We start from the raw sequence: 25,847 nt of genomic DNA on the forward strand, positions 1-25,847 counted from the left end.
GTGAAATGCATCAGCATTTTCTGCAAGAGAAAAATGTCACCTATTGTAGGAATGATGTGATGTAATCCTTAGGCCCAACATGTAAATAGTCAAAACTTTATTTCATTGCCGTTGAAACCCAAAGCATCCTGATAGAGTAAAAGCTTTTTGGTCAACATACAAATTGGGTCATGAATCTTATAATACAAGCTGTGTGACTTTTGCTAGAACCAATGTATGAAGAATTTGAAGCAGGAAATGGGATGTTTCAATATATGTTTTTTAAATGAGAAAGGTTAAAGCTGTTGATGCGGGTGTATCACCTTTTGGAGAAGCTTCGGAATTACAACCAAAGTATAATACAAAACGAAATACACAAAAAAAGTTACATGTAGCCTAACCATCACAAGGATTCAAGATTCAAACACCTCAGTATCTTCACAACTATATTTGATTAAAGCCGACAATCTTATGGCAATTGTATTATTTTGATTACAAAGCTGAGTGAACAACAAAAAGGTTATTTTAAAGTCTTTATTTACAAACAGCAAATAACACTTTCATTTGAGCAAATCTTCAGCCTGTCTTTGTCCCACTTTCCCACTTGAAGATTCCACCAGCACTCTCAAGGGAAGCCTGTTCCAGCAGCTGAAAAGCAGTGAATAAAAAAAAAAACATTACATAACGGTTTCATTTACTGCAGTATAAATACACTCAATCATTCTCAACATTTCAATAGAACAGTTTTAGAACGTTTAATGCAAGAAATGTAGATTTACCTAGAACGTATTGTATGCATACTACCAATTATTCTAGAAGACATACCCGCACTGGTGCACTGTGGTTTATTGGTCCAACAACTTGAGGACACAATTCAGGATAGTTGCAAGGGCAGTTGCCTTGGAGGAGGGTTCATCCTGCAATTAGAAAACACAATTAACACGCGTTGCCCTCCCGTTCATCTTGTATTTTAAAAGCATCTGTAAATAATGATATATAGTCCTCGGTCCGACTGCGAATTTGCTTCAGCGATTGTTTCCAGTTTGGCAGTTGGGACGTTGCCGTTCTTCCAGAGGTCTCCTTTGTTTGGAATGGCATGCTTGTGGTTAAAGTTTTGATACTGATAAAAGGTTCTTTAAAATTGAAAAATGTTGTTGTTTTTCAAAAAAGTTCTTACAAGTACTTAAAAAAATATTTACTTTGATTTAAAAATGACCTGTTGCCAATCATATACCTGAGGCCGGATGATTTCTTAGGTAAAAATGGTCATTTAAGTGCTCAGTTTTCAAATGGCGGTTTAACGTTCATTGCTGAAAAAGGACGAAACTTCTTGGGATGTTGCTGCACTTTTGACAATGTTAGCTGATGAAAACGGACTACATCGAAAAAGACCCATTCAGTTGAACTTTTTTTGCTTTCTTTTTGTTCCCCGGGGTAAAAGCTGTCTTGGGTAACACCCTTTGAGGGGTGATTGCAATACAGGACAATGAGAAACTCATTTACTGATGAGAAACAAAGAGGTTTGCTTTGCTTACCAGCTGTTGACTACCAGTCGAGTTGCATTTGGTTGTTGTTGCCTTTGGTTTTGTCGTAGCATGCCATCAAATGACTCTAGGGTGACGGATCCATTTCCAAGGAGATTACATTGGAACATTTTGTCAGTAACATTTGCCTAACCCTTGAAGACAGTAGCATCCAGTTGTTGGCACATTTGTGTTAAGAACCCAAGTCTGTTGACTATTTATAGAGCATTTGCAGGGACTCACCTATGCTTGCAGGGAATATTTCAAAAGGAGATCATGTTGTTACTCAACATTCATGTTAAGGTCTCTGGTTGTTTGTTTTTGAAAAATCGATGAGCAGTGGTCAAGGTACAACTAAAAGCTTTATTAGAGTAGGAAAGCCAGACGGATAGGGCATTTTAGTTTCCAACAGCACTGATGTACAAAAACTAACACTAACGTGGTAACTGTACTGTTACATGAACAAGATAAACTCTAAAAAAAACAAAAACAAAAAAACTTTTACACATAAAAAACTGGAAAATTCAAGATACAGGTCAAAGCTAAGCCTCACTTTCCACATATTTAGACATGGCTAGTTTGTCTTGTTAGATTTCTTCCAAAACACTTGCAACAGTGCACGGTGACTAACGTTTGCTTTAAATGTGATTTCCAAGTCCAGTTCAGTATCTGCTGCGAGCCATCCCTCTATCGGGTCGATTGCCACCGCGGCCACCGCGTGGCCCCCCACGGCTTGAGCTGCTGTATGAATCACGAGGAGGGTAGCCTCTCTCAACAGGGGGAGCTGGGCCCCTCTCCTGCCTGCCCATTCGCTCGCCACGACTAGGTGGATATGGGTCACTCCGACTGCTGGGGTAACTGTCACGACTGCCATAGCCATCTCGGGAACTGCTGCCATAGTCATCGTAACGACTGCTTCCACTGCTCCCACCATAGGATGGTGGGGGGCCCCGTGATGTTGGGGTGCTGCGAGAGTTACCTGCAGGGTCAATGGTTCAGGTAATTGGCACGGTTCAACTTATACATTTCCATGCACTGTGAAGTGCTCATTTTTTGCCAATATAATTCATTATCTAAAAATTAATTGAGGACATGTTTAAATGCCCCATCACGTTATCAATCTTAAATGCATCATGGACATTTAGTCGATATGGCCTGTCACATATCCAAGCACAGGGAATAAATGGGCAGTGTTACCCATTTCTAGCATGCCATTGATTTGAGAAGCCATTTTTCCTTTTAGAGCTCCAAGTGTTAGAACTGTGGGTAAGGACGAAGTTTTCAGAGTTTTCTTGAAGTTTTTTTCCTGAACTTACTCCTTGAGGGAGAGCTTTGCTAGGCAACACATACGGAGTGGTCAACGGTCGTTTCCAAGGACTTTTTGGGACTCCTTGAGGGATGACGCTTTCTGGGGCACATTACATGTGTTATTTCTGCATGACATTGCCACAAACACTGAATCTTTTGTTGAGAATGCAGCGGTAACATCCACTGTCATATGTGAAAAAATGCTTTAGATATAATTTTGTTTTTAGGTTGAAAAGCCAATGGCATGAAAATACGAAACTTGGGAGTGCAAGTCAGGGCTGCGGCAAAGGGAAAGAAAAAAGCTTAAAGAGGCTGCCTGAAATGTGGTTTCCTCTGGTGTGGGGAAAAAAAGTGCAGGGGCTTGTGACTGGAGACTGGTAGTCAATGGTTTGATTTGATTGGTTATTGGTGCAGCTCTTCTTTGTCCCACAGTAGGTTTCTGTCGTCATTACAATCATGGAATCATGTCTTACCGTAACCATCATATGAATCTCTGTAGGAGCCACCACTTGAACGGTCCATGTAATTTCTGGGTTCCCGGGCTCCACCATAACCATCCCGATCACTAAGTGACAGTAACAAGTGTTATTTACAAACAAGCATGTGAGTCTTAAACTCAGTTTTTTACCTTTTGCATTAACCTAAAGTCTTACCTGTATCCTCTTGACATCGAGCCATAGTCATCTCGGGAACTGGAGTTGGAATATTCTCTGTATGAATAATCTCTTTGAGGAGGTCCGTAGTCCCTTGAGTCTCTCGAATTATAATCCCGACTGGAGTAGCTGTACAAATGTAGCAAAATTAACTGTAAATCCGAAACCATGATATGAAGAATATTTCCCATTTCTCTGCCAAACATCTACAGTTATGTTTTATACAAGACTAGAGTAAGTTTGATCTTTTTTAGATATATATATTACTTCACAACTGCCCTTTTTAGTTTGTGTATAATGAAACCCTGTAGAGATATCAGAAACAAGCAGTCTAAATATGATGGTTTCAGCTAAACAAATTGGGAAACATCTCTGTATAATGTAACTTAATATCCCACCTGTCTTTAGAGTTGTAATGGTCATCTCTTGGTGATGGATAATCATCCCTCCTGGACATCATGGAGTCTCTACGAGGAGGGGGTGGACCATAGGGATCTCGGTCTCTTGACAATGGGGCTGCAACACACAAAGTATTGACAATATGATTCATTAGTCACTAAAAATGATACGGTGAACGCAGGACATCTGGGTGATTGCTTGAAAGCCATACAACTGAAAAACCTAGTTGGTTATAGAAATATGTTGAAGTCTACACAGCAAACACTTACTTCGGCTCATGGGACCAGATGGGGCCGACCTCTTGGGTGGGGGACCTCCGTTACGAACTGGGGGTCCTCTTTTCATTGGCGGGGGACCTCGGGATGACATCCCTTTAAAGAAGGGTTCTACATTCCCTGAATTATCATAGTAGTCTTTGCACAGACAAGAAATGCAGATATTAACACACTTATCTCAAACACTACATTACAAAACACTTGAACACACATTCGATTATTTTCAATCTCAACTGATCATATAAAGAATTTACCTCTGGATTGTGGGCTTCTCATACCACCAGCACCACCCCTGGAACCACGGGGCCCTCTGGGTGGACCACGACTGCGGGAGTGCATGGGGGGCCCTCGCCTGCCAGCACTCTCAAATTGAGGCTTTGTCGCTTGCTCCACTTTGATAGGCTTGCCATCAAGAGACTGTTATAGAAGAGATACAATTACATTCAAAACTTCAGGCAGATTTGTTGAAAAGCATGACTGATTGAAGATTGTACTTGAAATTACCTTTCCATTCATCTCGCGGGCTGCATCCTTTGCATCAGCCGGACTCTCAAAGGTAACAAAAGCAAAGCCTCTGGATTTGTTTGTCTCACGGTCTTTCATCAAAATAACTGAAATGAGGTGATTATAAGTGAGAACTTGTTATTTGATTGATGGTTTAATATGATTCAATTATTGAATTGTAACGGCACAACAACAATTTAAGTTTGAGACAGCACGCCCCTTATTACAAACATAATTGAGGTAACTTTAACTGACTCATCGTTATGTAAACTGATAAAATGGCGCCATATTTAGTTAAGCGAAAATAGGGACTGCATTTCATGGTTTGATTTAAAAAATAAAAAATAAAACACCAATTAATTCGCAGATGTATAGCATAACTAATTCAGAAAACTAACTACAAGATTTTTCGCATACAACCACGAATTATGTGAAAAGGCAAACACGGAATGTCTTTACAATTGGCAGGTGAGTGCACAGGTATTTCAGAATGACTTCATACATTGCATGAACGTTAAATATTGTTGGCAAAATTGTTTTAAAAAAATGTCCTGGTTAAGCAAATACCTTCAACAATCCTGCCATATTTGCTGAAGTATTGCTCAAGGGCCTTCTCGGTGGTCTCGGTGTTCAGTCCCCCGATAAAGAGCTTCCCTGGTCGGTCTGCCTCTGCCATGATACAAACTGCACCACCTGGGGGAAAAAGCGGGATCATAGTCATTCAAACAATAACAAACACAAACATATCACGTTGTATTAACTCTTGCTGTCCGAATATATGTGGTGGAGTTACCTTGTTGTTTGTGAAAGTCTTGAGCTGTTGAATGCGCAAAATGGCGAAAAACGTGCCAGCTGTTTTAGCTAGTTATTTGACAACGCTAGCTAGCAAGCTACTAACGGTGGAGTCGAGATTTTCTAATACAAACACGCTACTCTGAAAACATGGAAACAAAAAACAGCACTTGAATTAATCTTCAAACACGCAGCCTAGTTGTCAGACTGTACTCTATCACGGCTGTAGGTACGGTTGTTCCCATGGATGTATATAAAAAGAAGCTGCTCGTCCTCGCCCTTCTGCCTGCCTTCCCACTTCTTCTCCTTGACCTTTTCCGGCAGAGCAGAGGCCCTAAGACGTAACGCTGCCACCTACAGGCCGAAACGGGTAAGTATTGAGCATTTTTGCTTAAAACATTGACCATTAAAAATAATTACGCTATTTACTTTAACCTCTGGTATAAGTACATCTGGTCTGGGTACTTCCTCCACCTGAGCATGTTACAAACTAAATATTTTTAGTAACTCCAAAGCAAAATAATTTCATCTCAAAATGTAAATGGAGTGTATCCAAACAGTGGGTTTTAGACAACGTTTTGGAATATAACGGTAGTTGTGTATATTGTGATGTACTTTTTGGTTAACGATAATCATATTCTGAATTATAGCCTCACAAATCTAACTACATAAAAGGGTTGAGTTAAATGTTCACATTAGTTTAACCTTTTTTTTTAAAGCATCATATTTTGGGGTTCCCCCCCCCCCCCTCCATGTTTTGTGTTAAATCTGAATTTACAAAGTGGGGAAAATATTCAAGTTTCCTCCAGTTTGTTGAATAGACGAGGACTTCTAATTCTAGTTCTAATCACTGTATTAAAAAAGATTAGTTAGTGAAGTCATAAGCACAATATTTTTGAGAATCAGTTTTATTTCCCAGTAGGTTTACACATACAGGGAATTTAGTGTTGGCATATATTTTCTCAACAAGTAGACGTGCCAGTAAATGCAAATAGTTACTTTTCATTTCAGAGAACCTCCCACTTTACACACAATCTACAATCCGAATGAAATATATAAGCACACCTTAACTTTTTATTTTAACTTTCCCGTTATATACTTTGTTGTACCTCCAACTTCTTGTTCAATATATAATTTCAAAAAATCCTATGTGCAGTATATAACACAACATTGTTCGTAGGGAGAAAACAAGGATGTTGACGCAGGAATTGATAAGCAGCGTCAGTACTTCCACGGTGTCAAGTCTGAAGCTTGCGAGGAAAACATATCACTTCCTGTTGTTTTCCTTTCAACTTAAAATAATTGGCGATTTACGTGTTGCTCATATTGAAAATGTAATATTTCAAATCAAAGTCATACACGAATGAACATTAAAAAGAACTAATGGAAGTATCAACTCCCGCTATAAATGTAAAATTGTTTCGTACAAAACAGATAACTTATTAAACACATTTATTTTGAAGGAAAACTTGTCCAACTCGTTTAACTGGAGCCGATCTTGTGGTGTGTCGTCATCAATGCTGTTTGAGTCAGTCAGGTCAGCTACTGCGTCCCGTTTGCTGAGACGTACTTACAGTGTACGGCTAGCAAACAATCACTTTCTTTAGAAAAAAGGATAAGCTCTCCTTGGACTCAAGTCTTACCAAATCTTAGAATACAAGGTGTCCTTGGTAAAATGAAGAAGAGGATACACTGTGGTTTTGTGCTGGTTTATTCCCTAGTCTCGTATTTCTATTCCTGCTCGGCATTTTATCTTCCGGGTTTAGCCCCAGTGAGTTTTTGTGCAAAAGAAGGTGTTGAAGATTGTCAGGTAAGGTTATATTGAATGTATGATGTTCACAATTCTAATTTAATGTAGTGCGTTGTTTGCAGCAGTTGGAGTTTGCATATTATTTTCAATGTGGTATCTTTCTAAGTTGCTAGCTAGCCAACACTCTCTTTAGGCCCCGGCTATTACCTGGAACCGGAGCATTAGCATCATATTCCAATGAGTTTATAATTGATTTGGCTCTCACACGTTGTCATTGCCATGGATTTTTTTTAACTAACTGAGGTGTCCACCAGCCCACCAACAGACACTGAAATCATAGGAGAAGAGTGTTTGTCTCTTTTGTAGATGAGAGTGTGATAAATCCCTCTTAAGGACTCGACCTTTCAACAACCCTTAACGAAATAATACATTATAATGATTACAGTCATCATTGTTCGTGTATTGACTGGTCGTTGCTGTGTTAAAGTTACCATAGATGTTGGGTCTATCCAAATATTTGACTTTTGGAAAGACTGATCTAATATACTGAACTGTAAAACTTATAATTTCAACTGCCCTACAAGGTTTTTTTTTCAGTTAAACAAATCTTTTTTTTTTTAACGGACAACTGTGTTTGTTTCTTTACAGACAGTGATTCAGCTGTTTGTCAATCGCCTTGACTCAGTAGAATCAGTCCTGCCTTATGAGTATGATATGTAAGTATTGTTTACTTTCTACTTCATTCCATCCGTGCAATGTATGGATATACCTATGTTTTCTAGGTCACTAATATATTCTCATTGTATGCAAAAAGGTTCGACTTTTGCAAAGATGAAAAGGAAACCAGGCCTTCTGAGAACCTTGGACAGGTGCTGTTTGGTGAACGAATTGAGTCTTCTCCCTACAAGGTGGGTGTCAACCAGATAATCTAAACCTGTTTCTCTTAAGGTGTTTCTAATTTCAGATTACAAATATACCTTTTTTTAAAATGTGTTTTATTGATAAAGAATGACCCTTGTTTTCCTCAACAGCTCACCTTTAAAGAAGATGTTAAATGTCAGAAAGTGTGCACAAAATCCTACAAGAAGGCGAACAAAGAGGATGCATCCAAACTCGATTTTCTCAAGATGGGAATGCAGTTGAACTACCAGCACCACTGGTTTGTTAACATATACTGCATTGTTTGTGTTGTATATATAGAATGACGTTTGGTTTTTTAATTGGATAACAACTGTAAAACAATTTGACATGAGCGAGCAAATAATTTACTTGTCAAGATATTGTTGAAGTAAACCAATTTTTTTTCAGGATAATTGACAACATGCCGGTGACATGGTGCTACGATGTGGAAGATGACCAGAAGTACTGCAACCCGGGCTTCCCTATTGGCTGCCTTGTGAACCAAGAAGGACGAGCTAAAGATGCCTGCGTTATCAATGTGAGTTTTGATATATTTCCTCAAAAGTGAACTCCATATTAAGTTTTACCTAATTGCTAATCTGATTGTGTAGTTGTCCCTCATAATGATATAGTGAGTTGAACCTGGGATCCTTGTTTTTCATAGGGGCCTACCTGAAATATGTAGTAATTTAGCCTTTTTAAACTATAAATAATCTCCTATGTGTTACCTAAGTAAATTCTATCCTTTTCTTTAATGTCATGGTTTGGTAAACTGCTTTTAAAGAGCAGAAACTCTCTAACTCTGATCATAGAGTGGTCTAGCATACTGATTGGTGAGCCACAGCTAAACCTGTAGACTATGTACCTCAGGCAGTTACAACAGCTATCCAGCTCTGTATTGAATGATGACACCCTCTGCACTTCCTTCGGGCCGGAGGTTAGTCGTCCCGTGTAGAACAAAGCGGTATATAAACAGGTTTATTCCGGCAGCTATTGCACAAAGGAAAGTGATAGCAGTGTTACACAGTTGCCTATTTGCTTATTAACTTCCAATGCCCATGTTTGTACTATTGTTTTTAGAGGCGACGGAGCAGGGTGTACTTTTATTAAAGATTTGTCTGTTGTCTGAGTTATTGTTAGAATGTGTGTCAGGATGGATCCCTCTTTATCTCTTTATCTGCAACTAAATCTACTTATGGGTATTACTGAACCTGGATCTAGTTTTATGAAGTTGCTTATTTTAGTGATTTAATAACATATTATTATTATTAGAATACAAAAGTTCTCTTTAATTTACATTAACTTTAATTTAAAACCCTCAAACATTATTTGATTATATTTGTAGATCATTCACATCGTTATTAAAGGAAGAATGTACGTTAAATTAATGGGTCAAGCCAAAGGTCAATGTAGAGCCAGAAAAGTACACCTGACATTTCTAGGTTAAGGTGTATTTGTAGGTCGTGTTAGAATATGAATTAGCTGATAACTGAATAGGAGGTGGGTATTCGGCAACATACGGATGAGTGTTTACAAATCTTACCCACAGAAATCAGAGAACCTGATATTAAATACAATATTATTTTCCCTAGTCCGATTTCAACAAGAAGAACACATTCTACGTCTTCAACCATGTGGACATCAAGATCACTTACCACAGCGAAGAATTGGAAGCATGGAAAGGGGCTCGGCTGGTCGCTGCCACTCTGGAGCCAAAGAGGTAACTGGTTTTTGATAGTAGCTTGACATCATATGACGTCAACGTGATATTATTTTATCTAGGTTTTTTTCTCACCATTCATAAACATAATTTGATCTATTAAAAATCTAACCTGAAAGGTTTTGTGTGTTTTGCACAGTATCAAACATGCCGATGAAAACAAGCCAATCTGTGACGGAGTCGTCCCGATGGAGGTCCCTGGGGTGTTCGATAAAGATTTGTCCATAGTCTACACCTACTCTGTTTCATTTGAGGTAGGTCTCCAACCATCTCACCAAAAGTAATATAAAACATATTGTGCACAACTAATGTTTAACATGTTCTACGTGTCTTTGAGCATGGACAAATAAATATATGAAATGTGTGTTTTTTTTTTACAGCACAGCACGTTGATCAAGTGGGCCTCTAGGTGGGACTACATCCTGGTGTCCATGCCTCACACCAACATCCAGTGGTTTAGGTTTGAAGATGTTTTCTGCATTGTGCAACACAGAAACAATGTCTCACTAAAACTCCCTTGGTTTTGATGCTTGTTATTTAATGCTATGGTATGTCTTGTGTGTCTAGCATCATGAACTCCTTGGTCATTGTCCTCTTCCTGTCTGGCATGGTTGCCATGATCATGCTGAGAACTCTGCACAAGGACATTGCCAGATACAACCAGGTGGACCAGGTAAAGACATTGTACTCTTAGTTTGAGCTGATATAGATAAGTACCTATATGAAACACTAGCATACAAATAGATAGTTCCTAAAGATGTAGATTATGTTGTTAAAGTGTACAATTTGAATCTCATTAGTCCTTGTCTTCTTCCGCAGGGTAATGTGTCACCACCATGCACTTTAAATAGTCAAGTTAGATGGAACCATTTCTCAAGTATATTCTAACTAACAACTTTGATGACGTAGGCTATTGAGGCTATGTCATCTGGGTTCAGATGGTTACTTCAAATTGTTGTACATGTTTTTTATTCCATGGATGATAACTTAAAACATGTTATTTTAGCTGAAAAATGTCACACACCACATAATGACCTTATAACTAAGTTTGTGGTGGTATTCATCACAGTGACACGGCTAATGCTTTAGTTATGCAGTGTAAAATACCACCAAGCACACTGGGTGCACAGTACCCACAACTATGAATATTTTGTTACATTTCACAGGGAGACTTCATAAAGCTTCCAAGGACCAAGGAAAAATCCTCTGTGCCTTACGTAAGCTTAATGGAAGCTCTTTTTAACAGAAACTTCTGTGGTTGTTGGATCAGGTGATTGGGTGTGTGATTGCAGAGATCCGGCACATTAGAACAGAATGTAAAATGTGGTGTGAATATTTGTGTAAAACTCAAGGAAGGCACTCAAACCACAGTTTACAGCTTTTGGTAAACCAAGTTCTCACTGTCTTTACCTGGTTTTTCTGCTACCCGGTAGTCATGGCTCGGGTGTGGGTTAACTTTTTACTTTTATTATTAGTGGAAGTGTAAAGTACTTCCTTGATTGTGACTTTTGCTCTATTGCTTTCTTTCTCCCCTCCCAGGAGGACGCACAGGAGGAGTCGGGATGGAAGCAGGTGCACGGGGATGTTTTCCGGCCCCCCAGGAAAGGGATGTTGTTGTCCGTGTTCCTCGGACAGGGCACCCAGATCTTCATCATGACCTTCATCACTCTCTGTGAGGACTGTTTTATATCAGCTATTAGTCATACATAGTTTACTTCTTGCTTAAGCCTATCATTACTTTAATCTCTTCTCTGTGTTCACCACATCAGGGAGTATTCCATTTTCTTTGCACACATAATTGTTAGTTATTAAAATATTGTTGCAGTCAGTAAGAAAATAAATATATTTCAGATAGCAATGTGGACAGACGTTATATGAAAACTGAATTTTAATGAAAGGCAATAATAATAATAATAATAATAATAATACATTTATTTTGTCAAACACTTTTACAGGTGCTCAAAGATCCTTTACATAGATCGAAATCATTAAAAGTCAAATTTAAAATGTAGCTATTAAAACAACATTTAACGCAGGTACCTTTTAGCTTATCTGGAAGAATCCTGAGCAATGTTTTCTATTGTTTTTATGATAGTGTAAATCCCTACAGCTAGAGAGGCAGTAAAACAAGTAATGTGACAACAACAACAAGGTTTACAGCACATCCGCTGCAATAAATCATACAACATTGTTTCAGCTCTTAATTAGCAAAAATGAGTCCACTGATGAGAGTTTGTCCCCTGTAGTCCTGGCCGTGTCTAGGTTTCCTGTCGCCGGCCAACAGAGGGGCTCTCATGACGTGTTCTGTGGTCCTCTGGGTACTGCTGGGAACGCCTGCTGGCTATGTGTCTGCTCGCCTCTACAAAAGTAAGAGTCAGGCGAAAACATCCTAACACGGTTTCACGAAAGTCTTAAGAGTTATTGCACTTGGTGTGATCTTTCTCATCATGATGTCTCTGTTTCTGCTTTTAGCTTTTGGAGGTGAAAAGTGGAAGACGAACGTGTTGCTGACAGCCCTCCTGTGCCCAGGGTAGGATTATCTAGATTTTTTAAATTTTCACTCATGTTTCTTCTGCGTTTCTGCCCTGGGGTGACATGTTGCGCTGCAAATCCCTTTGCATTTCTTTTATAATTCTCACATGTTTTGTCCTTCTCTGTGTCTTCCGTCCATCTCTCTTCCCTAGTATTGTGTTTGCAGACTTCTTCCTGATGAACCTGATCCTTTGGGTCGAAGGTTCCTCGGCAGCGATCCCCTTCGGCACTCTCGTGGCCATTTTGGCTCTGTGGTTTGGAATCTCTGTGCCCCTCACCTTCCTCGGCGCCTACTTTGGATTCAAGAAAGCTGTGAGTTAGGGCTCCTAGTATATCAAACTGCTCACTTTAAAATAATCTGTTGTTGATTTAATTTGCTTGAGTTTGTTATTATATCCTCTCTTTCTGCTGCTATACAGGCGATTGAGCAACCAGTGAGAACCAACCAAATCCCTCGTCAAATTCCTGAGCAGTCCTTCTTTACAAAACCTGTACCTGGTATAGTGATGGGTGGGATCCTGCCCTTTGGCTGCATCTTCATCCAGCTGTTCTTCATTCTCAACAGCATTTGGTTAGAAGACAGGAATGCTGTGTATCCTGATTTTTAAAGAGATCTGCGGTGCACCTATTTGTAACTATACACTTTTTTGCCTTTGTTATCTTTAGGTCTCATCAGATGTACTACATGTTCGGGTTCCTGTTCTTGGTTTTCCTTATACTTCTCATCACTTGCTCTGAGGCCACAATCCTGCTCTGCTACTTCCACCTGTGTGCTGAGGTACCCACATTTTCAGAGGAGTTGGTCTCATTTGTGACCAATAAAGTGTCTGTCTGTCTGTCTGTCTGTCTGTCTGTCTGTCTGTCTGTCTGTCTGTCTATTTCACCAGCTCGAATCTTGAAAAAATATTGAAACTTGAAAATAAATGCAATGTTAATAGCTCATACTATAATTGTAATATTATAGTCCCACTTTTGTAAAAATGAAAGAAATTCAAATGAAAGTATTGATATAGTTTATGTCCTTCTAAGATCTTGCCTTTGAATATAGTAGTTTGTTATTTCATTTCACTCTTGACTAAAGGTTTATTGTCATAAGCACAGTACTTTAGTTATGGCAATACAAATCTTAAGTCCCAGGCTCCTCAAACAATGCACCATAAATATATAACTCAGAATCAGAATACCTTTAATCGTCCCACAGAGAACATAAAACATCAAACAATAAAAACAGTGCATAAAGAAACAGAGTTGAAATGAAATAGTGCAAAACAATGTTGCAAGATTAAGGTACAAGTCATGCAGGAGAAGTTAACTTTATACCAGTGAAATAGAACATGAGCTAAATAAACGTCAAACTAATACTTTTTTGTGTATAGTAATTCAAGTACACGTATCCTAACATGGCATTATTTGTATTGTGCGTGCAGGACTACCACTGGTGGTGGCGTTCCTTCCTCACCAGCGGCTTCACAGCAGTGTATCTCTTCATCTACGCTGTGCATTACTTCTTCTCAAAGCTGCAAATTATCGGCGCAGCCAGCACCTTCCTCTACTTCGGATACACAATGATTATGGTCCTCATCTTCTTCCTCTTCACAGGTGAGGCTTTGAGATGAGAGGCTTAATTCAGTCAAGATCATTTCCAGCTAGTCTTGACACATTGCAGTGATTCCTAGATATTTTATTACTGATCTCATTATCTATAAAAGACAAATGATCATCCGTATACACTTTTTGTATATGTGAAAGAAATGTTTCAGTCCACTCTTTATTTTGTTATGACTCATAAGCTCCAACAGTTTATTGCGTGGCAGTAGAAGTTTCCATTGTTTGCTCAGTGCCAGTTCAGCTGTATTCCAACGATCCTGTTCCTATGAAATGAAAACCACTGGAACAGTCCACACTTTGTGACACATTTATTGTCCTTGTCATTTTATTAAAGCCAAGCCTGGGTTTTTATATTCCTATAAAGACAGTACAAAGGCCCTGTTTCATATGAATTTCAAGAAGATTTATCTCCATTGTTACCTTATTTTTTTGTTTAAAGTTTAATGAAAATCACAGACTCTATGGGATATTAGCCTAGAATGTTCAAAGTCCCTCTGGGTCAGATCTACTTTTGTCCATTTTTGTGGGTCACTTTACTGTCTGTGGATTGCTGTTTGACAGGGCAGAGCCTACTTTCATGGTGGAGCTTCTTTTTTCTCCGTAGATCAAAAGAACCACAGTCACTTCCACTTATTGCCATGCTTGATAATAAGCCTATATGCACTCAGGATTCCTGACCATTGCTGAATTTCTCTACGCCTGCACACAAAGTTCAGCTGGCCATGTGACTAAGATGGTGCAGATTTATGTGCCACACACGTTGCCACAAGCATAGGATGAACACAACATTATGGCTGCTTTTGTTGCCGTGTTAAAGGAGACAAAGATTGACGCATGTTGACATGGTAACCGCACTCTGTGGCCCTGTCCAGCTCTCTTGCACACCCACTCACATGATAATAGGGGTGTGTGCGGGGAAAAGATAATATATGGGACTAGATAACAGCGTAGTTTTTATGTCAAACAGAAATATGCTGCTCACCATGATGCCAGATTATGACTTCTTTTTTTGGTGTTAAACTGTCATTAGGCCAGATAAGAAGTTAGCCTGTAGCCCTGCTTGTCACTGCAGTGCGGCTTGACACTATCTTAACACAGAGCTGTAAGTAGCAAGGGGACGAGATGTCAAAAGATTATCACTCAGAAATAATCCAAGGATTCAAGGAAAAGATTATCAGTTTCCCTCCTTGCTTTCAATTTGAATCTAAATAATCCTATCTCTCTCGTACCCCATTTTTACATTTTCCCCCCCATCCCAACTTTGATCCCAACTAGTCGGGATTGGACTGTGTGGCGCTGTTGAGCAGTCAGTTAGGACTTTCATACCGACTTGGAATTTATCCAGGATTTTGACCAATGTGGCGAAAATGCTCTGACATAATTGGTTTGCTATGAAACCAAGCAAGCTGTTAACTTTTATTGTTTCTGTTTTCTTCTTTTAAAAGCTTTATTGCCTGCATTATTTCAGATTCCCAAAGGCAGCTATTCCCCCTTGGATGTCTGTTTTTATTTTAATCTTTTGTCAAACATTAATCAAATCATTCCTCTAACCTGCCTTTTCTTCTCAGGTACAATTGGCTTCTTTGCCTGCTTCTGGTTTGTAAATAAGATCTACAGTGTGGTCAAGGTGGACTAGAGGACTGAGGGAAAGACTGACTCCTTCCTGTCGCAGTGCTGTCCTCCTCAGTGCCGACTGGGTGATAAAGTGGGCTAGATGGCCCTGAACTGAAACCATCACTTATCATAAAAAGACCTGAAGAGCAGAGCCCGTCCTCTTTTGTGCTTTAAACCTATGTTGCTATTGTCTTTTATTTTATTTTTAAATATATATATATATATAATTTTGTCTTCACTGTCGACCAGTAATATTTGAGTGGCACCTAGCAAATCGGTGTGGGTTCCAATGATCTATCTAGCTGTCATAGTGAAGCATTTGTTTCGGTGGGAGAAAAATCTCAAATGATATAATTTTTATTTTCTAAAGAAAGTGAAATGTTCTGTGTTTTTTGCTTTTCTATTCCCTTATGGTTAAATGGTTTATTTTTCATTACCTGTATTGTAATGATAAAAATGTGTGTACATATAATGTATAGAGAGAGTGAGCAAGAGAATGCTACTAAAGAATGCCACCATGATTGAATCATTTGTAGAAGTTTCTTTTTTAAGGTAAAGATGGGGCTATACATACTTAAATATCAGCCTGTATTGTAGTTCAGAAATGATATAAAACACTGACCTTGATATGATACATGTCCATTCTCTGTTTTTTTTGGTGGCTACAAATAGTTTTGTATAGAAACAAAGGGTACACTTGGTTAAGAAGCACATCTGTATCATAGAGGGTTATGCTACAGCTATAGTGTATGAAGGATGATCTGTCAATAATATGCCTGATTTGTTCGGCCACAGGAGAGATACTGTTGCAGTTATCATTAGGCAGTCCATGATTTAACTGATTAAGAACATATGCACCGATGAGATGCACACTTGTAGATTTTAAAAAGCAGTTTGCTGATCTGTAACTTTATGAAACACTGCTGCCTTTTGCTTTGCGCAGTGTGGGGTTATCACCCAAGGTGTTAACGCTTTTTCCAAATAAATGCAATTAATTCAAAAATAAAAGCAACATGTTTTTTTCTTTGAGCCAATAAAATTCATACATTACACACAAATAACCACGTTATTTTTTTGTGTCTGGACATGAGACTATGGGATTCATTGTTCAGTATGGTATGGCTGTCTTTAAATCTGTGTGTTTATAAAAGGTCAGAAACAAGCATTGGTACCTTCAATATCTTATTGTTTACACTTTAACACAAGGTACTAAAACTTCTAATGATGAACCTTTGGCCAAACTCAAGTTTACTTTTTCTGCGCAGGTTTTCTTTCATTTAGTAAGTTAAAAACTGTCCTAACATTATCTAATTTAGATTTCTTAAGCATAGGTTGACAGGCGGGAAATATTCTCAAGGAATATTGATAGGAAAAACAGATATCAGATTAAATGTCAAAGCTTAACACATGTTACAATAAGCTCACCTTTATTCAACAGACAACTTCTGATGTTGGATAAGTAAATCAGAAATAATACAAAAGCACAATATAAATCACAAAAATATGTAGTTTTAAAACACTTTTAAAAATTATTTTCTCTTATTTGACAATACATATTATTACATCCTTTACCCCTTTGTCTTTTACAGAGCAACACTAACACACTTGCACACGTTTGATTGTCATGTATAATACTGTGTTGTGGGTTTCTACAGGGGTCTTTTTTTTATAAACCAAGGCTAATATCTAAACCAGTCAAACCAGGTCCTACAAGTTGTCAATTGATTCCCAGGAAATGATTACAATCTAATAATAACAACACAACAGGAGCACCCTATAGCTCATATGGCTAAATGTTTTGTTTTTTTCTTCTCGTTCCCTAAAGGTTACAAAAACTGGACACATTTGGGACTTAACACACATTTCAAATAATGCACATAATATTGTAATGCACCTATGACATCCTTTGGCAACACATCACCTACACAGTCAATTTAATGGATTGCCTTTTTCTGAGATGATTCATTGCAATCAGATAACACTTGTATCAGAAGTCATACTCTTTAAGCACACTGGTTTTTTTCATTTCAAATAATATATCAGGAGGTATCTTTACAAATGTACACGTATTCAGTGGAATGTAAGAAATCTGTTACATAAGATAGTGCGGCATGCAGCCTACGTTAAACCACTGGTTCAACAAGTACTCTAGACTGATGTTTGTATCATACCCTGCACTCTATTCTCTGCATTTTATCAACACAAATATTGTGCTTTCTTAGAGAAAGGCCGACAATACATAAGGCAGCAAATACTGAGTCAATATATACAGTGGTCCATTGCAGTGACACTCAGAATTTCCACCTTGATTGAGCAAGAATTGAAGGAAACAAAGAAGCTAAGATAACATTTCAGTTCCAACTCTAGGTGTGTTCTGTAATTGGCAAGCAATAAATAACTACTCCACTCATTTACTTTAAAGGCGCTTAGAAACCAAGCCATTACTGCTACCAGGACGATTACACACGTAAATTCACTTGCTCTACAAGATTCAAAAACAGAGATGGGCACTATACATTGTTCCACAAGCGTACCCTGAGTTCATAATTTGCAGTTGAAGCTTGCTTGCACTGACACAAATACAGTTAGTCCTGTGCCCTTAGGAAGGATCACAGAGAATACAACAGACAAAGTTTAAAGGATATCCACTAGTTATGCAGATACTGCAGAACATTGCCTTGTCAATATTTCTTAGCTCCACAATTAGGGCCAATTGGTAAAACACAACACTTTGATCCCACATAATATCGATCTCAACATGGCAAGTCTAGTTAAAATGAAAATAATAAAAAATGATAGACCCAAAGCCCAAAATGTAAACTACAAATTTAATTTGGTTCCATGATTCTTTTTTTTCAATTTTGATTTAAAGATTTAAATCAAAATGTAACGATAGCTAGAACAATAATTGCTTACAGAATAAAAAAATTGAAACAAAAAGAAATAACTAACAGCTGCACACATTGCACACTCATCTGAAACTTGGTACCTTTGCATTTACACATGGAACCCTAGAAAATTATGTATTTTCTCGAAATGTAACATTTGAAGTAATATTCATTGTTAGGCTAGTTTATTATACATTCATAATGCAACAATGAGTGGATCAATCCAATAGAGATATATTGAACCTTCATTTCATCATGTAATCAGGCTTTGGACAAAATAAAGAAAGGTTATGATCAACTAGGGAATGCAACGATTCCTAATGCCAGTATCTTCAGAAGGAATTACCCTGTTGTCAAGAAGGCATATTAGCTTTTATGTGCACACACTATGATGTTCAATGTCTTTCCGATGAATCCTCAAGGCAGTTTATGTGCTTTGTTTGCTGTGGACTGTGAGCTCCCTCTCAGAGCTGACGCTGGTAGATGCGGTCTCTCTGCGGCTGTCCCTTGACTTCCTCTCAAACGTGGGAGAGGAGGATGTCGTGCACTCTTCCCAGGTCCGCAGAGGGAAGACACGAGCAGTCAGGCTGGGCAGGTGATGGTGGGCACCGAAACGTCCCTCTGTAGTTGTGAGGCAGCTCTCCACAGCAGAGCTTTGTCTGGGAATGCCCTTTTTGCAGAACAGACCACAGAGCAACGCGAGAAATTCCTTCCTCACACTGCGATGCATGTATCCATAAATGTAGGGGTGGAGGCAGCACTGCAAAAAGAAGAGCACAAGGGCAAGGGAGGATAGCCAGGGAGGTACAGCTGCTCGGGCATTCATAGATATAGTATTTAGTATGCTGTAAGGCCCCATGCTGAGGATATAGGAGGCCATGATCACAAAAACTACACGAGCTGCCTTGCAATGGTAGTGAAAGCGTCTGTGCCTAACTCGAACAGGGTACTCCCGGGCTGTGTAGGGGCCATCAGGTGAACTGGCCTGCTGGGGCTGGGCCTGCCGCTGTGGACTACTCGGTCCCTGGAACTCCTGTGGGCAGGGCTGAGAGTAGGATTGTGTCTGTATGGGGTGCACAAGAGCATTTTGCCTCCGGGCCGCTCTGAACACCATCCAGTAACATCCCAGCATGATGAGCACTGGCAGCCAGAAGGAGAAAGTGGACACCACTGCCGAGTAGGACAGACTAGAGGACCACACCACTGAGCACACGTTGTGATGGCGGTCAAAGTCAATCGCCCCCCAGCCATAGAGGGGAGGCGTGCTCTGCAGGAAGCTGAGCACCCAGGTGCAGATGATGAGGTTCGTGCCCAGGTGAGGGGTCATGCGGGTGGGATAGGAAAGAGGGTGGATGATGGCCAGGTAGCGATCCACAGAGACGACTATAATGGTGTTGACTCCAGCAAATGCGAAAAGATGCATGAGCACCACAAGAGCCTGGCACAGTCGGGCATCCAGGGGCCACACACCGGGCACAGTGGCTGCGATGGCAAAGGGCATGACTAAAATGGTCTGAAGGAGGTCTGCCAAGAGGAGGTTGAGGACGAAGCGGTTGGCCACGTGAAGGAGTTGAGGCTTCCTCTGGAACACCAGCAGAACCACCACATTCCCAAACAAGGACACACACACAATGAGAGATATGAATACCATCTTCATTACGCTGTTAAATGTGGAGGACCAGACCAGGTTTTGCCTGGAGGCGATGAAACCAGGGTCCCAGGGAAAATCTGTGAAATTTGTGCCCACATCGGGTGCCTGAGAGCTCGGCATTGTTTGCATGTATAGTCTCACATCCAGCAGAGTGTTGACATACTGTCAGGTTAGTCCCATCTTGACTAACAATATGTCAGGAGAGATAACACTGTTTGCTTTCAACAATTTGTTGGCTCTCAACTGCTGCAGCTGATCCTCCTTATTAAGTGGAATTCATGTGGGCAAAAATCAACATATTGTCATTTGCATCCTACGGGCATTTCATCCATTATTACCTGTGTGAACTGTCCAGCAGACTCCATGTGCAACCTATAATGCAAGCGATTATCAAAACTGATTTGCTGTTCATCGTGATCAGTGATTAATCCCTTTATCCACAGAATAGGCCCTTTTCTTCTCGCAGACCACATCTGCAGAGTGAAAAATGGAAATTTGCCTAGCGACCATAAATCCCACCGTTCAACCTGTCAGCATCGAGCATCGACTGACAATGTCCAGACAGTGGCGAAAATCTCCGATAGATAATCTGTAAATGATGTTTAATACCTTGGTATGATCAGTGACGCGATGATTGGCGCTCGGTTTTCATCGTTTTGCTTCCATTTCAGCCTCAGCTCCAGTCAATGGCAGCGAGCTTTCACGGCTCAGCTAACATACGCTGCGTGTCTTCACCCAGCGGGGGTCTCTCATCCAGATATCTCTCCTTCGCTGCTCCTTTCGGATTTCATGGCAGATCAAACATTTATTATTTTATCAGCTTTGATTCCTCCGCAACAGTTTTAGGCTACTTACGTTCGGGTCCTGTCTCCAAGGTGTCAGAAAAAAACCCAAGGACACCTGCACTGAAATCTCCCCCCACTGGAGCTTGTCACCCACCCCTCCCATCTGCTTTTTATCTTCTGTTGTGAATGTGCAAGTCGTGTTTCACGATGCTGTCTGACACTTTTTTTTTAACACGGTGGAATCATGAGAACCGTTATTTCCATTTTTCATTGTGATACGTGTAATTTTTCTCCAGATTTGAAGAATACGGGTTCAATAGGCATACATGCAGCCTATGTATTGTTATTATGTGGCTATGTGTTCCTTTATGTATCCATACGTATTTCAATGGATCGTTATAGAAATCAGTTCGTGAAAAATGTCCTAGATTTAGCCTTTTGCTCACTATAACAAAAACCCTGATTTTCCATTAGCCTATCCCCGCCTGTCTCACAGATCTCCTTAGTAACAACAAGTGATTCAATCAGGTGGCTTTTTATGTGATCTTCACATAATTGGATGGCTCTCACGAGAGAGAAAAAAGGACATAATCCAACATCCATTGCAAGCATCTCTGCAGAGCACAAAGGAATATAGGTCTGGAAGAAGGTATCAGTATTTTACCATAACAGTATTTTAAAGTATCAGTATTTTACCATAACAGTATTTTAAAGTATCAGTATTTTAACATCCCAGTTGGAACATGTGTTGGTGACATATTTCTTGTAGCTTCATCACTTAATCTTCTCGTTCTATCACAACATTTCTTTTGCATTCAGTCTTTATGAATATAGCAATAGCTTATTTTTGATCAAATAATAACTACCCCCTCTCCTATGACTGCTTGTATGACACAACTTTTGTATAAGCCACCATTTTGATCTCTAGAAACATAAAAATTGCTTGAACATTTCAGCCTTTCTAGCAAAAAGACTTCATTAAGATGCAGAGAAAAAAAATAGTACTACATTGTGCAATCCAATTAGTCTGTATCTCCTTTGGCGTACTAATCAATGCTCATAATTAGCCATTTTATTTCAAGTCTTTGCTCTAACCGAGCTATCAAAAAGCTCTTTGAAGTGAGTCCAGAGCACCCTGTGTTTTAGATTCAGATTGCACATGAAATGCTGGGAGATGCTTCCCTGTTCTTTTATTGAAGGACTTTGGTTCAAAGGCAGACCCACGGGCTTGCTGCCTCATTGGATATTAGACGGTTAATACTGTATGAATGTTCACAGTGGCCTCAGGTGCCGATCCCACTCTTTAACTCTGTCACAGTTTATCTCTCCTTCACTGTCACTCCCTGATGGCTATAACCCAATAAGATTAAAACAGAAGAAACAAAAAGGTACTGTACAATGTTTCCCGCTAGGGAACACAACTACATACAAGTTGATAGTTACACAACCATAAAAGATCACCAAATGAAATGATGAAAATGCATAAGCTACATGACAGGTTAGCAACAATTGTTAGCACCTGCCTTAAAATCACCCATGCATTTGAAACAATAGCTAGGTCTTAGACCGCTAACAAAGATGCTCTTTCTTTTCTCACAACATTGGAGTAGCTTGTTGCACATCAGCAAATGGCAGGAAAAAGTAGCCTAATGCTTGCAGAAAACAAAGGCTAGAATCTGTCAAGATAAATAATTCAGTAATTGAAAAACAGAAGCATATCTAGCATTTAACAGTGAATAGCCTAAATGCTAAATTTAATTTACATCTGTCAAGTAGCCACAAACATGAATCCAAATGTATTATAACGTTGCTCCATAACTGCTCGATGTGTACAGAAGTATAGGCTATTGTTTGCTTGCATCTTACTTAGAAAAAGTAATACCATTTATTCTGCTAAGTGTTCTTCTTTTCTAACACTGACAGTCAGCTGTGTGTTGATTGTGTCTGTCAGCTTGATTTAAAGCATTGTGCCCTCTGCTGGACAAAACAAATTGTGTCTGGACAAAGCAAAATTCATGCAGGTGGAGTGAATGATTCTTTTTTATTTATATAAACAGTCAGGAAAATCACTAGCACATAACCAGATAAAAACACTCAGCATTGTTGGCTGAGAAAGAGCATTGTCTGTGTCTACTTATTGTAAATGGTTACTAGATCAAGTATATGGCATCTGACTATAAACAGGAGAGCAAACATTACCCAAACATCGATCAATGATTCTCGATAACAGGAATTACGAAAATTGGTAATGCGAAATACAGGTTTGTACATACTGTACCTGCACATTACACATGCACATACTATTTAATATAACACACACACACACACACACACACACACACACACACACACACACACACACACACACACACACACACACACACACACACACACACACACACACACACACACACACACTGGTTCAACAAGTCGACTAGACTACCTTCAATGTAATGAAAGCTACTCTCTCTTCACACACATACATATTCAACTTGTGAATATATTCTATGTTTGGAGTTAACCAGGGATTGATATTTGATATTGATGAGATTGCAAGGAAATTAAGATTGTATGTCTCTAGAACCAGTTTCTGCTTTACAAGTTAAAAAGATCTGTCACAATTTTCATTATTGATGCAATAAACAGATCATTGTCATGAATACTGACAGATACAGAAAAAGTCCAACAACAAAGTCCAAATACTTAGCTAACTAATTGACAACAAACTACTGGCAACCAGAAATTCAAGTTGTTTGGCATCACAGTGAAGGATCAACATCATCATTTTTTGCTAACATACTAATATATTTCTTAACACTTGAACTTACTGAAGAAAATTAGGTGAATTCAAAACAATTGTTATGTATGGTAAATATATAAATTAATATTGAAATTCCTAATATTTGATCTTGTTGATCCCTGCATGCATCTTAAGTGATAGATGCATTAGTACTTTTCGAAATTGGTATACTGTGGGACCAGCAATATATCAAAGCTGCTTTACTAATATACCAACTCTGGTAAATTATTCATTTTTTACTAAGCTCTCAGTGAAACAAATTCAGCAATTCATAGTTGACTGTTTTAAGAAGACATTAAGACGATGAGAGCCATTAAAGTGGTGACAGAGTTGACATTTAATGTTTCTGAGAATCATACACAGTTTTGGAGCATTTAAAAAGCATCCTATGATATTTTGAAGGTAATTCTATGATACAAAACACTTGTATCATTCAGCTAAAAGAATAGACACTTCAATTGTGATATTTCATTTGAACTTTGTTATTTAGAAGGTTATCTCAGATGTCATATGCTTTATTTTCTCTGCACTCTTACAGCAGTTCTGCAGTCGTGCTCCATCCCATAACAAGTTAAATGCACGTTTCATGTGGTAGCAGAAATATGACCTTCGCTTGATCACCTCATCAGCGCAGCTAAGGAAATAGTTTAAGAAATGCTTCCACCTCTCTCATTCACAGCCCGATAGAGGGTGAATATGGTCCGGTTGAAAGCAGGAATGTGTTCACTCAACATCCTTTGTAGAAATGGAGGGAAGATGACACTTTATGTATTGTAAAGTTGAAATTAACGGACTCTTCTTAATGTTATAGTTTAGGTAATGCAACAGGTCTTTTTTAAACGTGATGAATGTTAATATGTTTGAACTAAAACTAATGAAAACATACACACAAACACACTCACACACGTGACAAAGCATGGTTGTAGTGGGCAACTGCAAATTGAAATCTCTGCAAACAAACAGATGACAAAAAGATTGAGAGCGGCCATCACAGCACTGCTCTCCAAAGGGAGCCTTCCATTTTATTGCACAATAGCAGTTGTCTCCGAAGTCCAAACAGTTTAGAAGTAATTACTAGTGTTTTCCCCCAGAAGGTGATTACTTCGCCACACTTGGCAGCCATTGTCACCGGCCAGGCAACACACTCATCAGTCCTACAAAGGGGAGAAGTGTTCGATTGATGATGAGCCCTCTGTGGCTCGGGGAGAATTTAAAAGTACTTTTATGAGGCTCTTTCAGGAGATTAACTTGCAATAAGGGCTACCTGCCATGGACACATTCCCTGTATTCATGGTGCTGGCACAAAGACCTTTTTTTAAGAGAGGCACAGCTGCATGAAAGCAAATGGTGAATGGGGATAATAGTCACAAAAGACAACAAACCTCAAGTGTAAAGAAATAAAGTGTTTTTTTAAGATGGGGAGCTTCCATTCAAAGCCAGACCATTCCTCCTTTTGACCATTGAGGATCCGGCCACTCCACCACCCAAGGCCTCAATCTAATTATTTTAGGACAAGACATGTTATGGTGCAAAGTGGCAAAGAGAGAGCACTCCGGACTAAAGTGCACTTTAATTCAATCATTCTATTGGACAGAATCCCCCTTAAAATGGACGTCACACACCAGTACACTGGCACAATCAGGAGGCTCCTGGCAAGGCCTCGGGCCCTTAAAGCTGAAGTAAATAACACAGAATTCACATGCACTTGTAGATATGAGTAAATGCATAAGTAGGCATGAGCAGATGTCTTATTTCCTGGTGTATTTTGCAAAAAAATCAACTGTGAAAGACCGTTCTGGTTTACTTTTTTCATCGGGAAGTTGTAGAAATCTTCAAAGGCAGATTAAACCACAGCCACAGGGGCCCAGATCCGATTCCATTCATTAAGCAGAGAAAAAGAAAGACAGAGAGAGAGCGAAAGACTGCATGTGTCCTTGCTTGCCTAAATGTGAAAATTGCTCATGCCATTATTTCAGATGAGAAAGTGGGAACTGAATGGATTTGCTTTAATATAACAGACATGGGATACCACATACAGAGAGACAGAGGGGGGGCCAGACTTCTTTGCTTTTGCTCACACAGTGGAAAGGCCCTGACAGGTGTGCTTTTGTATGCGTATGTCTATGTGAGGGTGAGGCAGAATGTGTGTCTGTGTGTGAGCGTGCG

General features: G+C 39.3%; 3 protein-coding genes across 5 annotated transcripts; 1 reads left to right on the top strand and 2 right to left on the bottom strand.

The window, feature by feature from the left end:
• Positions 1 to 499: 499 nt before the first annotated feature.
• rbmx (RNA binding motif protein X-linked) lies at positions 500 to 5,754 on the bottom strand. 3 transcript variants are annotated; one of them, XR_010165212.1, is made up of 10 exons: positions 5,435 to 5,754; positions 5,209 to 5,334; positions 4,642 to 4,748; positions 4,392 to 4,554; positions 4,132 to 4,275; positions 3,862 to 3,979; positions 3,464 to 3,592; positions 3,284 to 3,375; positions 805 to 896; positions 500 to 627 (listed from the first exon to the last, which is right to left on the bottom strand). XR_010165212.1 is itself a non-coding variant. In XM_063877122.1 (9 exons), exons 2-9 carry the CDS (start codon positions 5,315 to 5,317, stop codon positions 2,165 to 2,167), a joined length of 1,152 nt encoding a protein of 383 aa, XP_063733192.1. In that variant the 5' UTR covers positions 5,318 to 5,334; positions 5,435 to 5,754; the 3' UTR covers positions 1,846 to 2,164. The 3 variants fall into 3 exon arrangements, 2 of the variants coding, with proteins under 2 accessions (XP_063733192.1, XP_063733191.1); XM_063877122.1 differs by lacking the exons at positions 500 to 627; positions 805 to 896 and adding an exon at positions 1,846 to 2,481 and having other exon boundaries at positions 4,132 to 4,248; XM_063877121.1 differs by lacking the exons at positions 500 to 627; positions 805 to 896 and adding an exon at positions 1,846 to 2,481 and having other exon boundaries at positions 5,435 to 5,753.
• Positions 5,755 to 6,948: 1,194 nt separating this feature from the next.
• On the top strand, positions 6,949 to 16,565 carry tm9sf5 (transmembrane 9 superfamily protein member 5). The gene is given in 18 exon segments (XM_063877123.1): positions 6,949 to 7,243; positions 7,832 to 7,899; positions 7,998 to 8,091; positions 8,215 to 8,342; positions 8,492 to 8,621; positions 9,676 to 9,803; positions 9,943 to 10,057; positions 10,184 to 10,263; positions 10,371 to 10,476; positions 10,970 to 11,020; positions 11,343 to 11,475; positions 12,036 to 12,170; positions 12,276 to 12,333; positions 12,488 to 12,647; positions 12,755 to 12,906; positions 13,002 to 13,113; positions 13,763 to 13,934; positions 15,512 to 16,565. Coding segments are annotated over 18 exon segments (2,025 nt in total). The 5' UTR covers positions 6,949 to 7,108; the 3' UTR covers positions 15,580 to 16,565.
• A 421-nt stretch (positions 16,566 to 16,986) lies between these two features.
• Positions 16,987 to 20,966, bottom strand: gpr101 (G protein-coupled receptor 101). The gene has a single exon (XM_063876005.1). It carries the CDS (start codon positions 20,223 to 20,225, stop codon positions 18,873 to 18,875), a length of 1,353 nt encoding a protein of 450 aa, XP_063732075.1. The 5' UTR covers positions 20,226 to 20,966; the 3' UTR covers positions 16,987 to 18,872.
• Between the last annotated feature and the right edge of the window lie 4,881 nt (positions 20,967 to 25,847).

Source organism: Eleginops maclovinus, chromosome 23 (genome assembly GCF_036324505.1).
Source record: "Eleginops maclovinus isolate JMC-PN-2008 ecotype Puerto Natales chromosome 23, JC_Emac_rtc_rv5, whole genome shotgun sequence".
Lineage (NCBI taxonomy): Eukaryota > Metazoa > Chordata > Actinopteri > Perciformes > Eleginopidae > Eleginops > Eleginops maclovinus.